The 14,760-nt window shown below is 41.2% G+C and overlaps 2 protein-coding genes across 16 annotated transcripts in view; one reads left to right on the plus strand and one right to left on the minus strand.

Moving 5' to 3' along the window:
- Nucleotides 1–11,224, plus strand: part of LOC118422738 (syntaxin-binding protein 5-like) — a 62,801-nt gene extending 51,577 nt beyond the window's left edge. For 5 of the 15 annotated variants that reach the window (XM_035830466.1, XM_035830475.1, XM_035830473.1 and 2 more), the window contains 10 exons: nt 96–317; nt 770–882; nt 1,226–1,316; nt 3,216–3,272; nt 3,951–4,001; nt 5,152–5,260; nt 5,646–5,741; nt 6,041–6,162; nt 6,543–6,667; nt 7,328–11,224. In XM_035830466.1, coding sequence (XP_035686359.1) covers nt 96–317; nt 770–882; nt 1,226–1,316; nt 3,216–3,272; nt 3,951–4,001; nt 5,152–5,260; nt 5,646–5,741; nt 6,041–6,162; nt 6,543–6,667; nt 7,328–7,465 — 1,124 coding nt within the window. In that variant the 3' untranslated portion in view covers nt 7,466–11,224. The remainder of the gene's footprint in view (nt 1–95; nt 318–769; nt 883–1,225; nt 1,317–3,215; nt 3,273–3,950; nt 4,002–5,151; nt 5,261–5,645; nt 5,742–6,040; nt 6,163–6,542; nt 6,668–7,327) is intronic. The other 10 variants (XM_035830476.1, XM_035830479.1, XM_035830477.1 and 7 more) reach the window with 7 other exon arrangements.
- LOC118422741 lies at nt 9,391–13,890 on the minus strand. The gene is made up of 2 exons (XM_035830483.1): nt 13,394–13,890; nt 9,391–12,737 (listed from the first exon to the last, which is right to left on the minus strand). The coding sequence occupies exons 1-2, from the start codon at nt 13,734–13,736 to the stop codon at nt 11,701–11,703; spliced, it is 1,380 nt and encodes a 459-aa protein (XP_035686376.1). The 5' UTR covers nt 13,737–13,890; the 3' UTR covers nt 9,391–11,700.
- Between the last annotated feature and the right edge of the window lie 870 nt (nt 13,891–14,760).

Genomic DNA, 14,760 nt, shown 5'->3' on the forward strand with positions numbered 1-14,760 from the left:
GTTTTTCAGGGAAGCAGGTTTGTGGTGCCTGGAAGATGATATGCATGGTCCTTTTCCCCTCCCCTTACCTCTCTCCCCCGCCGTGGTGGTTCTAGGTCCCATGGGCGCAGCAGCATTCGGCGACCTCCAGTCGCAAATGCTGATGTGCGTTGGTCACCCCTCAGGCACGATCCTGCGGCTCAAGGGCGCCATCCTCGCCATGTCGTTCCTGGACTGTAACGGCATGACCATCCCACCCCTCTTCGCCAAGTGGGAGGATCCCAAGAAGAAGGACGAGAACAGGGAGACCAAGGATGGACAGTCCATGAATCAGAGAAGTGAGGGTTTCGTATCTGCTGGCACTTTTCTTCATTCCAAAGAACAAACATGGTTCTGTCACTAGTGTCAGTTCAAATTGCAATCAGAGTGTATGATTTTTAAATATTTGCTTTCACTTAAAAGACAGAACTTTTCAACTTTGATTCATGTCACTTTAAAGATAGACATGAAACGTTATAAATGTATAGCTATACCTCCTTAATACATTCTTAGCATGGTGATCAGGACCTTGTCCACAGAGACTCTGATCACAATCTCAGTAGAATTGGCTGTTATGCCACATAGCAAGCTATATCCTGACACATACATTTACACAGAAGTATGAATGTGAATTGCCCTTAAAGGTATATTGCTTATGACTAATTATGTTTTAGATCTAAATGTATCCTTTCCCATACAATACTCTTACTACATAAGAACTGAAAGCCTATGTCTTCTTGCCTTTCCCCAGGAGGATGGCAGCAGTTGCAGCATCTACACCGGCAGAAAGCCCCGTCCTCCCCCACAACAGAGACCATCTCAGACAGACAATTTGTTGTCATATGTTCAGAGAAACAAGCCAAGGTAAGTTACATTGCTTACATCTAGTAATGACTTGACTATATCTGCTGATAACACAAACTGGTATGGAGTTATTCTTACAGATAGCTATAGAATAGTTACAGTAATATCTTACCCTAAAGAAATTGAAAACACAATGTTGTATTCTAACTCAGTCTACTTCTTCTTTGATCCGAATAGCACTGTGTAGCCATAGGTTATTTACTTGTAAGTGTTGTACAGCTAGTTTATGAGTGTGTATCACATCACCATTTACACAATTACAGTTTTACAGTGTTCATGAAGGTGTATTACTAAGTTTTCCACTTTTGAAACATTCATGATTTGTTGTTTCTTTGTCTTTCAGGTTATTTCTCTCCCGTCCCAAACATGTGCATACAAGCTCAACATTACAGAAACGTCCTTTGTGTGCAAAGCTGATGTAGTTAGTATAGCAAGTGAGTATGTCTATACATAGTGCTTCATCACAATTAATGTTTTGGAGGCTATTTTGATTCATTTGAAAAGTTGAAGGGGCAATGAGGAAAATTATATCAACTTCCCCCTTTGCTTCTCTTCACTTCTGATTTGTTAGGTAAAATATTGCTGGCTCCTTCTACTAAGTTGTAGTTATCAATAAAACTTGAGGGTGCCAATTTTCAACTTTTTAATTTTTTCCTGTTTTTATATAAATGTACACATTTGTTGTAACTTGTATGTCTGTCTCTGTGCACCATACGCTGAAGTACTGCTTCCATGATGTCTGCAGATCGTCCAGATCTCTGCCATTTTTCTGACTTCATCATTGTGATTGCCCAGCGCTGTATCATTGTGATTTCACAGCGCTGTATACTGTGTTCCTTTGCCTCTCAACAGCCATGTATTGCCAATCATGTGTCTGTTTGTCTCTACATTACTTCTCTAAATGTTAGTCAATGAACCATTTCAAACTGTGCAACACATGTAGGTATGTCTGCATATATATGTAAAGGGATGCCACAAAGGGTGAAAAGAAAGACAGAACTTTTGGTTGTCTTTTGATGTACTGTTCTGATGGCACATGCTTTGAGATGTTGTACACCATTGTCATCAGTTCCTGACAGACATCTATGTCAGTACAGAGGTTTCTGTGTCTGGATTTTCCCTAATTCTCTCTCTCTTCTCTCAATGACACTGACAACACTGTCCACGGTACTGAATCACAATTACACTGACAAAACTGTTTATGGCACTGCATGACAGTCACACTGACACTGTTCATGGTACTGAATGACTGTTGCACCGACAACACTGCCATCGGTACCGAATGACAATCACACTGACACTGTCCATGGTACCGAATGACAGTCACACTGACACTGTCCATGGTACTGAATGACAGTCACACTGACAACACTGCCCATGGTACTGAATGATATTTACACTGGCAACACAGTCTATGGTACGGAATGACATTTACACTGAAAACACAGCCCATGGTACTGACTGACAGTCACACTGACACTGTCTTTGGTACTGAATGACTGTTGCACCGACAACACTGCCATCGGTACCGAATGACAATCACACTGACACTGTCCATGGTACCGAATGACAGTCACACTGACAGTGTCCATGGTACTGAATGACAGTCACACTGACAACACTGTCCATGGTACTGAATGACAGTCACACTGACAACACTGCCCATGGTACTGAATGATATTTACACTGGCAACACAGTCTATGGTACTGAATGACATTTACACTGAAAACACAGCCCATGGTACTGACTGACAGTTGCACTGACAACACTGTCCTTGGTACCAAATGGCAGTCACACTGACACTGTCCATGGTACCGAATGACAGTCACACTGACACTGTCCATGGTACTGAATGGCAGTCACACTGACACTGTCCATGGTACCGAATGACAGTCACACTGACACTGTCCATGGTACTGAATGGCAGTCACACTGACACTGTCCATGGTACTGAATGGCAGTCACACTGACACTGTCCATGGTACCGAATGACAATCACACTGACACTGTCCATGGTTCTGAAGGACATTTATGCTGACAGCACTGGCAATTCCAATCACACTGACAGCACTGCCCATGGTACTGAATGACAAAAGCACTGACGCTCTCCTTGGTATTGAACGACAGTCGGACAGACAACACTGTATTTGGATGTTAAAGTAAAACAAAAGCCTCCTCAGATGCACTGAAGTCAACTTGTGACAGATGCAGACTTACCCACACATGCACAATGCTGCACACACTCGCACACATTCCCAAGACATCCGACAGTACCACATTTCTACCTTTATTCCCTTACTACTTACCTGTCTATCCCTCTCTGCTCCTCCAGAACATCAGAGCAAGGTTGGCCACTCTACTAATCTAACCAAGAAAAAGGTTAGAAATGGTTAGTATGATTCACACCAGCTGCTTCAGGTCTTCAACATTTCATCCTGCAGTTGCCAGCATTACTTTTTAACCTCCTGTTACAGTAGTTTTTGAGCTGTTGTTGGCTTGGTGTTGTCTTGTGAGTGGCCCTTGCAGTTTGTAGTTGTGGCATGTTGTTCATCTTCTGTTTGCTTTTAGGTGCTATGGTTCCTGTCAGAGCGTACTTTGATATTAACGTATGATAACTTGAGCTGATTTTTTACTTCACAATCACAATATGTCATGATAATTATAGTTCATGTCATGGCATTGCCATTGTTTATCCTACAAAGATTCACTATGTATCCCTTTGCAATGAAGTGAACTTTGGAAGAGTGTTCATATTCAAGTTGATTTAACCAGTGCAAGATATTCCCTGGAAGAAAACAGCAAGCATTGTATGCTTGTAGCGTGAGAAACACAGAAGTTTGGGGTGTCTGCCTTGTTGGTTTGAGGTGTGAATGACAATTGTATCTCACACACCATAGCTTATACCTATGGGAGGCTTGTGTGAATGAAATCTTGCACACTTGGTCCAGTCCATCAGTGCCTTGTCTCACACCACATGATTCCCCTGTGCATGTGGTGTACTACTTACAACACTTCCAACATCCTTCCTTCTCCTTCTCCCTCTCCTTCACTGTTAATCCTGGACCAGCTCCCGGGCTCTGCTGTGCCTTGGACAGGGTCACATCCAAAGTTAAAAAAGGTCAGATTGTTTCCTCTTGTCACTGACGAAAGACATGAGATGGTTGTCAGAAACGCCTGACCGTTTCCAAAATCATATCCAGTTGCTTGAGTAACTTCTCTTTGGCGTATCTTATTACCTGGATGTCTAACCTTCATCAACGTATCAGATGTTTCCTCTTGGACTGAATATGAAATGAGCACAAAAAATTATTTTTCGCAGAAAATACAACTAGTAAATCTTCTAGAAGATGTTTGTGTTTGTGGGATGCCTTAAGGGCCCAGTGTAGCATAGGGAGCTCTTATTGTATTCACATACAGGTTCAACCTCTTGACGAATCTTTTCTCCTGCATTCACCAAGCTGACAATATTTCTCATTCAATATTTCTGACAATATTTCTTATCCTCAGATTAATACATACAAGACACATCTGCTCACCATGCTAGTAACTATGCTAACTAGCTTGATGTATTTCATGACATGGCTTTGCAAGGCTGTTGAGATGGCAAAACTGCATTAGAAAAAAATAATGCATTCTATATCATTTTGTAACTGAACATTTCTAGTAATGTGCTTTGCTTGTTATGGTTCGTCATTCTTACCCATGAGCTATCAGTATTGCTTTAATCTCAGGTGTCTGTGGTTCATTAATACCCCCTTTCCATTAGGACAGCACTCTTGCCGCGCTCTCTCTGCGACCTAAAATTTGACATATCGATCAACGAATTCTATAGAAAAGAAACAAATATTGTTACACTTTGTGCGTTTTGTTGTCTTCTCAGTCGCACTTTTACGTTTTGTATGGTATACCCAATGTGAAAGCAAAGGTTACACATATATCCTTCTTAGGTCACAGTGAGAGGGCAGCACGATCGCCTTCTGGTGGAAAGGGGGCCTTAGGAGTTGTTCAAAGCACTGCAGTCCTGCAATATTTCACAGCAATAACACAATTTGATTTCTTAAAGTTCACAGCAAACAAGATTTCCTCTAGATTTATGTTAGCAGCAGCAAGGAGCTGTGTACGGCCAAGTTGGTAAGTTACACCTGGGTTGTCCAAGACGGATCAGCATAGAGATCTGCATCTATGTGCCATTCAACAAACTAACAATCATGCTGTTTAAGTGTAGGACACTGCTGTTATCATGGGCTTCTCTCATTTGTGCCTTCCAGATAGTGTCTGTCTAGCCTGCTTCCTCGCCAACGGGCACATCATGACGTTCAGCCTTCCCAGTCTACGGCCACTGCTAGATAGCGACTTTCTCCCGCTAGCTGACATGAGGTAACGCACACTAGTCACTATTTTCATCCTAATACATTTTGTACTATGCTTCCTTGTATTAAGCCGATTAGCATTATAGAACTGTAGTTATGTATCAGTAGATCCCCTGCTTTGCACCTAATGTACAATTGTTGTGTAGTAAAGTTATACTTCTTCTTCTCAGACATGATTTTATTCAAAGACTGGTCTGATCAAACTGGAAATAATTAAGGATATTCGTTTGAAGGTTCATCTGAGACAGCAATTGACATAATAAAAGTGTTACATGCTATGACTGAAAGCTTGTTACTTAGTGCTTTATGTTGTTTATAGAAAACTTGTGCAAGGTTTTTACTTAATGATTTAAGAGTTATATCTTAGATTTGACTAGTTTTTTTTGCTGTAGGATTGCCCAGACCTTCAGCTTTTCGAATTGCGGGCAGGCGCTCTACTTATGTACGCCGAGTGAAATCCAGAGGATAACCCTTGCTGCTGATACGTGGTAAGGTGTCATTCTTTATTTACTTCTTAACGATCATCTTTAACGGTCATAAGATGACCTGGAAAGTGCTGTAGTAAGTGGTGCCACTGAAAGCAAAAGTGCAGTGGCCAGTTGTGTTAGTGTAATTGGGTTTGAGGTGTGATGAGGTTTGTCTGGTATTGTGATTGTGCAGCAGGTGGTTTTGTACAAAGGTGGCATCCAAGTATGCAGGGGCAAGGATGTTAATACATTATTTTGAATGATGCAGTCGTTGACCTGTTTTCTCAATGTATTTATTAATAACTTGCTGTTCCTTCCAGTGAGAGTCTTCAAGAGATGCTGTGCGAGCTGTTCCTTCCTGTGGACACACCCGAGGGGCCCAAACAGAGCTTCTTCAAGGGCCTGTTCAGCAGTCCGTCTATTGTCGACAAGGAGGAACTCTGTAAGTTCACTCTGCAAACTACAGTTGATATCGAACTGAACTTAAGCTGCAATGAAAGTATTATGTATTTATGGCAACGCTATGCTCTTGGAATACATATTAGGTAAAGTTACTGCCAGCGCTATATAGCTATGGCTGAAATATTTCAGTTTGCGAGTGGCTCGCATATGGGCAAAGCATCATTTTAGAAATTAGAAGACAAAGTTGACGTATAGTTCACCATTTTGTTCGGCCTGGTTACATGTAGCTCATGACAAATTTTTAAAAAGTCAACACAAAATTGGAGTGGAGTGCACACACAATTTTCCCACTGAACGATTACTACTTTTCTCACTAATACTCCATGAGAATTTGCACTGACAGTCTTGTTGTTTGTCCAGTCGGAGAGGCAGCCAGCGGTAAGGCTTCACGCAGCGTAGCCAAGCACATTCCAGGAACTGGTGGTATCGAGGGCGTCAAGGCGGAGTCAGGCTCTGCTATGGCTGAAGTCCAGAAGGCCAGAATGGTAAGTTTGTTTGGTGCATCATTTCCTTTGTTACTTTTTACATTGCTTTGGTTGTGGAGCAGATCTTTATTTTCTACAGCTTATGGGCATTGTGTTTGTACAGGATAGAAATTTGCTGCTTTTGGCATGGTGTCTTCATAATTACTTTGCAAATGTTTCTCCCTCTCCATCTTGTCATGAAGTTCTTCTTGTACGAATCTACAGCAATGGCTTGCAATCTGAAAACTTTTAGAAAACACACTGAACGATATTGTTGAAAACCAAAGACACTATGCCATGCCATTGTAGTGACCCAGATAAAAGTTGTTGTTTGTTTATTATTTGTTTATTTTTAGCACTCAATGATAATAGATACATATAGAATACAACTAGGTGTATTCCGAATCACCCAAGATGCCAGCCTGATCCGCGGAAGTGCTGGGACTGAGGGTGATGTGGAATACACTATGTTGTATTATATTTGTGTCATACCCAGAACAAAAGAACTCTGTTGGCTTGCAGTGAAGACTTCTATTAAATGGATGGAAGCCTGTGTGATACAACTAAGAAGCCTGTGTGATACGGAAAATTGTCACCCGGTCCAGAACACTTGTATCAAGCATTATCGCAGCCCAGGTATGACATAAATATTAACAATATGTGCATTGTTGTATCCCACAGGCACTTGTGGAGCGAGGGGAGAAGCTGTCGGAGTTGGAAGAGCGGACGGAGGCGCTGAAGGTTGGCTCGGAGCTGTACGCCAGCTCGGCCCACCAGGTCATGGAGAAGTACAAGAACAAGAAGTGGTACCAGCTCTGAGCACGGCCCTGGTTCTGACGGCCTTTTTTGAGGAAATGGAGATTTTCTGAGCGCCCACGTCTGGTGGGGAGGCTAGGGGAGGTACTCACGATTAACGTAGCACACTCGCAGCGGGGGCCTGCCTTTGTAGAGAGGAATGTTGAGGTGCTTTTTGCTGCGACATGGGCAGAAATAAGATAACCCCTGCAGCAGATGATCCTCCCACGCACTGTTGCTTCAACTGATGCCTACCAACCTTGGGCAGGGACTCCTTGACTGTTCTTTTACACAATTGCCAGCAGGTAGAGCACTGCAACCATAGTGTAGTGAATTAGGGCATTTATATGCTGAACAGACAGGCAGCAGAGGAGGGCAAAACAGAAATAAGTAGCACCAGGTTTTACAGTCACTGATTCTTTCCATGTCATTCATTTTACTTCTTTCTCCAGGAATCTATAAAAAAGTCCTGATTCTAAACACTTTCTCATGGGGAAAGAGGCATCAACCTGAAACATTTTCTATATTCTTTGATAGATATTTGCAGAATAGTAACTGTAACTTCAGGGCCTGTTGTGTATGGCTCTGTCCTCTGCTGTACAAGGACTATGATGCAAACGGAAGAGAACAAAAGATTTTGTTCTTCTTTCTTGCATGGGGAACCAGCCTATTGCTGAACATTATGAGGCTCATATGTTGGCAATATTGCTGCAAGGCTGCTCGAACATTAGAAAAAAATATGAGGGTTCACTATAAGGAAAGGTAATAGAATTCTCTGAGAAGCAATTTAAACTTGCAAACAGCTGACCTGGAGGAATTTTTATGCTGCCTTTGTTAAGTGCAATCAAAGTACGTAGGTGAGTCAACTAAGTGGAATTCTGAAATGCAGTAAACTAGCACTGGTCGAAACAAAACCATGATTACGGAAGGGCAACATAAAACTAAGTTACTCAGTTTACCTCTGACTAATTTTGACTATAAATGCTGCCTACATGCATTTTCTTTGGATTATATTTTATTCCTTGTGAATTGGAATTATAAAACACCAAATGATAATCAGCAAACTGGCTTTTCTTTCAGTTGAAAGTCTATTATTATTGTTATGATTATTATTATGAATGAAGGACATAATGTTAGATAGGAATGAAGAGTAGCTATTGATTAAGAGTGTTGTAAAGAAATCTAAAGACAAATTTATGAGGATAAAGATATATTGTCTCAAAAAAAGATGTTTAATTTGCTTCCATTACATATGCTTTTTTTAAATGTAAGCTTTTATTCCAATGAATTCTTCCAGCAGGAGCTTTTAAAATTTTCAGTGAAACTATTATGTGAAACTATTATTCCAGTGCTGACAATGTATTATTTGGCTTAGTGCAATATGGTCATTAGATTAGAGCTTTATGGTAAAGTAAGGATGGTCATACTAGTACTTACTGTAAAATTTGTGTGATATTCCTAAAATTTCTAGGGTGATAGTGGGACAATCATATGGATGTGAGGCTGAGAAAATTATTGACTGGTCATTACTCAAGATTCCTGTTTTCATAAACAAGACAAAAGTTGTACCTTAGGTTCTTGATTCCTATCTTTTATACAGTAATTTAACAGGTTTTACTATTTCTTACTCCCGTACACAGTGCCCTGCATTTTGTTTAGAAAATGGGAATTTCAAATTAGACCAAAGCTGGGCGAAGAGCTGAACGCCTTCTGAAGCATGTTACTGGGGTAAAGGTTATTCATGAAAGCTCTACATAATATTCTGACCAACCATATTCAACCCTATTCCATCATGCTAGATTTTGAAAAGTAGGTTTGTTAGGTTTGCAAAACACACAAGATCATTTTGAAAATTCTTATGCTATTGTATATGTACCATTTTCATAAATAACAACACAACAATGCATATTTTATACAGAGGGTGATACAAAATGCAAGAAATTGTTATCTGGAAGATTTTTTTTTTCAAATAAGTTCTAAGTAGGTATCAAACTGCTACTTAATATGTAGCAATGGTATGGTTGTCTTTTAATGAGACCAACGGATAGTAGGTTAACTAGTCCAAGCTCAAGTATGAAGGTAAATGTAGATGTATAGATATTTGTGTCAGATGTAACATAAATCTAGTCACCTAACAAAGTGTTGGGTTCCAACAATGTCAACTGGTACAACAACTACTGGTCCATGGTGCTGGCATGTCAAGTTTGCACAGAATTTTTTCTTTGTGTCACTTGTTTTTGGCATTTTGAATTTGAAAAAAGAAGTGGAAGGGTTGTCGAAAAAAGGTTGAGGCCTTTGAAATGCAAGGTTTTCAAGAGGACATATTTTGAAGAAAAATATGTTCTGGCAATAGCTGCTCATTCTATTTAGTACATGCAAAAAGCCAGAACCTTTGGGTTGAAATCTTGTGTAGGCTTCATTGGCTGAATAGAAGAATAAAGGAATAAAGGGATGGATTTTCTTCCCATTTTCATTGTCAAAGTCACCATAGGGCCGAAGATGTTGCTTGGACATATATCTTCCCCTTGGCATTTCAATGGCAAATTTGGAGACCCAAATAGCTGAAACAGTGTAGTACTTTTATGTACAGATAGACTGTCATAGACTGATCATCAGTTGCTGCTGTATTATGGATGTAAGAGTTGTATTTACTTTTAAACCATAGACTTACATGTAATGATGTATTTCCATTGAAATCTCAAAAGATTTATTATGTTGCCCCAATGGAATGTCTTTGTCTCAAAACTATACACGGCAGTCAAAATGTCCATGTTGTGTGGTCAGTGTATGGAAGTAAAATCATAAGAGAGTCCCTTGGCTTAGAGGGTGATGAAAAAAGCAAGAATTCCTTTCAATATTTGTGACTTCTCAATTAAGCATTCCTCATTTTCAACATTTTACAGGATGTAGTCAAATATCTGTTCCATTTTTTTGGATGATTGTGCAGTATGTTTCTACAAATTTGACAGGGTTGGACTTCCTTGACTTAAGCACTTGAGGGTGGAAAGTCAATATAAAACATTCAGAAACTTCATAGTTAATTAAGCTGCCATTTACAATTTTGAACATTATGCGCATAACGTGCAATGCTGTGGAGACAAAACAAGCTAAACTTGAATTCTAATAAAGACAAAGCGGAATGATGAAAAAAGAAATGAAGGACAAATGATGTAGGTGTACATAAGATGCTTACTATGTGCTGTAGTGTCATGTATAGTACATAGATAGATTCCTGCACTGATCCTGTATATCACGCCACACTGTTGCCTCTAGTTCAAGGTACTGCACAAAACAACGGCTCAACTTGATTGGTTGTTTGTAATCAAGAAAGATATATTTTCTAAAGCGCCACTTCGAGTGAGACCATGAAGCCAGGAAAAACAAGCCGTGCATTACGCTGTAATTACTATCATTTGATTACCGTTCATTAACACAGTGAAGGACCCCTGGGCGTCACACCAAATTTCCAAAGAACATTCAAAAGTCCACTAGTTAGTTGGAGAAGGCACCTGAATCGAAGATCCTTTGTCTGCAGCACTCATTTGTAAATTTGTGTTAGGTTTTTGTATCCTATATGCTGTTTACTGTATGTCTTACCAATTCTATTTATGTGTATAAAACGAAAATGATGTATAGATATGGCATAGAATACTTCTGGAGCACATGTGATGCTGCCGAACTCACCCTGTAGGAGATGGTGGCACTTGCTGGAGCTCTGACCACTCTAAGTTGTACATATTATGACATATGTAGCAGATGTCAAATAAACTCAGTGTCAAAGTACACACAAGTCTCTTGCAGTTTTATGGAATTTGGTGTGTCTGACAAGGATTAATGTGAGAAAGTATCATATATTCCAGCCTACTCTAACATTGCTGAATGCTAATTGGCTACTGACAGAAGATGTCTGTCCAAGTCATTCCAATTATATAAGACATACTAGTACGTATTAACGGTACAAAAATATACCATTGGAACTTCACTGATAAACTAGCAATTAGATTTTATATTCCTTTGACAAATTGGTGAAAACCAGCTGTTGGGCTGTGCAATAGTAATGTACCTTGGCTAAAGAATTCCTCTACTACATTTGCTGTACATTTTGAAAACGTAGAATTTTCAACCTGACAGTGGTAGAACCTACATTGACAAGGATCAAAGACTTCCTTTTTCCGTAACAGAACAGCTGACATTTGAAGGACACACGCATTCAGTTTGCGAACTTCAGACGTTTGTGACCCTAGGAAACACAGGCACGGTTAGTCAGCACTGTTGCCACTAGACCCAGACTCACAAGCCGTAAGGATAATGTTGATGTCTGACTCGTAGCTACTGCAGGTATCCATGTCCAACACCTCCAACTGCTGTATCTGTGCCAGGTGTCCGTTGAGGACGGACGACGCTTGTGCCGACATGTTTAGGAAGTTCAGATGCACCTCCTTCAACTTCTGCATGGAAGCGAACGTCTCGCCAAGGGACTCTGCTCCGTCTTCGTTGATGCTGATGTGGCTGCACTTCACTTGCTCCAGCTGTGGGGCGCTCTCTATTGCTGCCAGGGCGCCTTCGTGAGTGAGCCCGTTTCCTAGAAGGTTCAGCACTTTCATCCTCTTCAGATATCCTATCTTTCTGCCGAGCGATTTCGCTCCAGCATCTCCGATACGATTGAATGCGATCACGAGCTCTTCAAGCTTCCTCAAAGAAGGAAGCTGCTCGGCTAAGATCCCAGCGCCGTTGGCGGATAGGTTGGTCGTGTGGAGTGATAAAACTCTCAGATCTTTCAGATGGACGAACGCTTCGGATAAGTCTACTGCAGTGTCATTTTCGATCTGCACCCTGAATACGTACAGCTCCTGGAGTCGCGGCATGTAAGGGAGAAGTTGGATTATGGCCTTTGCTTCTTCGATGGTTTTGGTGGTGTACACGGATATCTCAATCGTTAGCCCTGGTGAGCTGCAACCTTCGCCGTCAGCGGACTCCAGCGATGTAATGATATCTGGCAACGCTCTGAGTGCCTCAAGGAGGCTGGAGTAGAGGCTATGTTTCCCAATTATGTTTTTCTGGCGGTGCCTTTCGGCACCTTCCGTGACACAGTGTATGGTAAAAGATGTGAGTGATTTGGGCACTACATCGTAATGATCATAGTAGGAGCAGACAAAGTCCCACAAAAATTCATCCTGGATGTACGGCAAGTATGTACCGTCTTCATCGGCGCACACGCTCAGCAACTGCTCCCCCTGGCATCTCTTGGACACGAAGTATCTTCTGACGAATCTCTCCCACGGACTCGGCATCTCATCTGCAGAACATTGGACACACAAGAAAATGGGTCAACATTATGTACATTATGCATGTATGTTTTTTTTATGCAGGTGAGGAATCATGGTTCAGCCTAATCTAGAGGATGTAGAATTAGACTCAATGCATTGCATTGCATTACGTTAGTTTTTGCGGCTTTTCATTCGTCTTCATGGACTTGGTGGACAGCGTTTTCTCTCTCCGCCTCCCCAAAAGCACTGAGACGGGAAAAAAACCTAAAAATTCCGGAGTAGATACTGAGCCGGGCCCTACCTCTGCTTGACGAGTACAAGCAGCCTAGTAACCGATCCACAGGTATAGTGTGGCGTTAGTTATTTGGTTTGTAATATAAACCATTTCGACTCGCAGATCAGGGATAACAGAATAGCGTGGCGTGAATGTCACACGTTACAATACAGTGTGCAAATGTGGCTTTCTGCTAGGTGCAAATATGATACATTACATCACATTCACCAGCAACGCTTAGAGAAGTGCATTGGTGAACATGAAGCAAGAAAATATTTGCGCAAAAACAACGTTAACCGTTCTAAAAAGCTACAATTGATCACACCGTGATGATTTGCGCATGTCTTTGTTGATGCTTTCTTTTAACATTAAAAAAAGACGAAATAAAGTCGCAAAAAAAGGGAACTATACCTTCATCAGACGTTCTTGGAGTTATCTCAACATCCACCTGTCGGGGTGAAGTAAGGACTTCAGCCGCGTCTTCCTCAAGGGCCTTCGCAAGATGCGTGTAACATATGCTCCTTAGAGAATTAGTAAAGGACCCGAAGACTTTGTTTTCCTTGGTTTCCAGGATGTCTAGCAATGCCCTGACCTGGTTGTGGCGGTTGGGAAGAGACAAGACTGTGTATTCTTCCTCTGGTGAAAACGTGCCGTCTGTAACAAGGCAGGCCAGCAGGGCAGCGACGTTCGGGTAAACTTCCCCCACCAGCTTCTGCCTGTAGTGGTGGAGAATCCTCTTCAGGGATTTCCGCATGGTGGCAGTACTGGTCGACACGAAGCAAAACTTGTAACAAAGTTAACAAAAAGTTGGCAAAATATTCTGACAAAGTAGTAATATTGAGCCCACTCTCCCAATTGCTGAAAGTGTTGTGGCTAAGACAGTAGCACCGGTATCCAAGAGGGCGATACACTCTGTAACCCTTGAACAAACAATCGGGGGTATAGGTAACATGTGTTCTCAATAGGCCCCATTCGGCTTGGTGTAGGATGGTAAGCCTACACGGTAGATACCAGTGAGTCGGGAAATATAGCACCTTTTGCGCTTTGAAATCTCAAGGGTCGGGTAGAATGGTTGAATGTAAGACAAGACTTAAGTCAATTCAATCAGTTGTGTCGACCGGTCCATTCAAACTGTGGGTCACATATTGCCATTTCTTATATCTTACTCCTCGAAGATAGAAACTAACGCAAGCAGGAGATATCTAAAATTCGATTCAGCCTTTAATGAAAATATGAAATTAACAAGCTGGTCTATCTTCCATAGGCCGCTTCTATCCATTCAGGCGTCTAATGTCAGAAGAGATCTAAAACTGAAACCTAAGATTATCCCCACCTGATTCCAACAAGGTACCGCAAATGTATATGGCTGGTTTATTGAGTGAACTTTCTTTGCATCTGTGGCTTAAAACTGACGTTTCCGGGTCACAAACCGGATACTCCACAAATGAGTAAATTCTCATTTGTATGATATGAAAATGATAAAATTTTCCATTTACATCACTTCAAAAATTGATAAGCACTTTTTTCCAAACGCAATGTTGGATTTGAGCTGCAGTTTCATGGCACAGGTGCAAGAAATAGCTATTTCCGACATTTCTATTTTGTAGTTTGTAGTTGACCCCGCAAAAGTCCTAGCCATTCTGTTGGGTCGACAAAGCTTCATTATCTTTCACCCATCAACCATGATGAGAACAGGTAAGATCAAATTAAGGAGGTTAATCTCCTTGGTAAGGTTATATCATATGGTGACAACTACCGAAACTACCTGAAACTGCAGC

Source organism: Branchiostoma floridae, chromosome 9 (genome assembly GCF_000003815.2).
Source record: "Branchiostoma floridae strain S238N-H82 chromosome 9, Bfl_VNyyK, whole genome shotgun sequence".
Lineage (NCBI taxonomy): Eukaryota > Metazoa > Chordata > Leptocardii > Amphioxiformes > Branchiostomatidae > Branchiostoma > Branchiostoma floridae.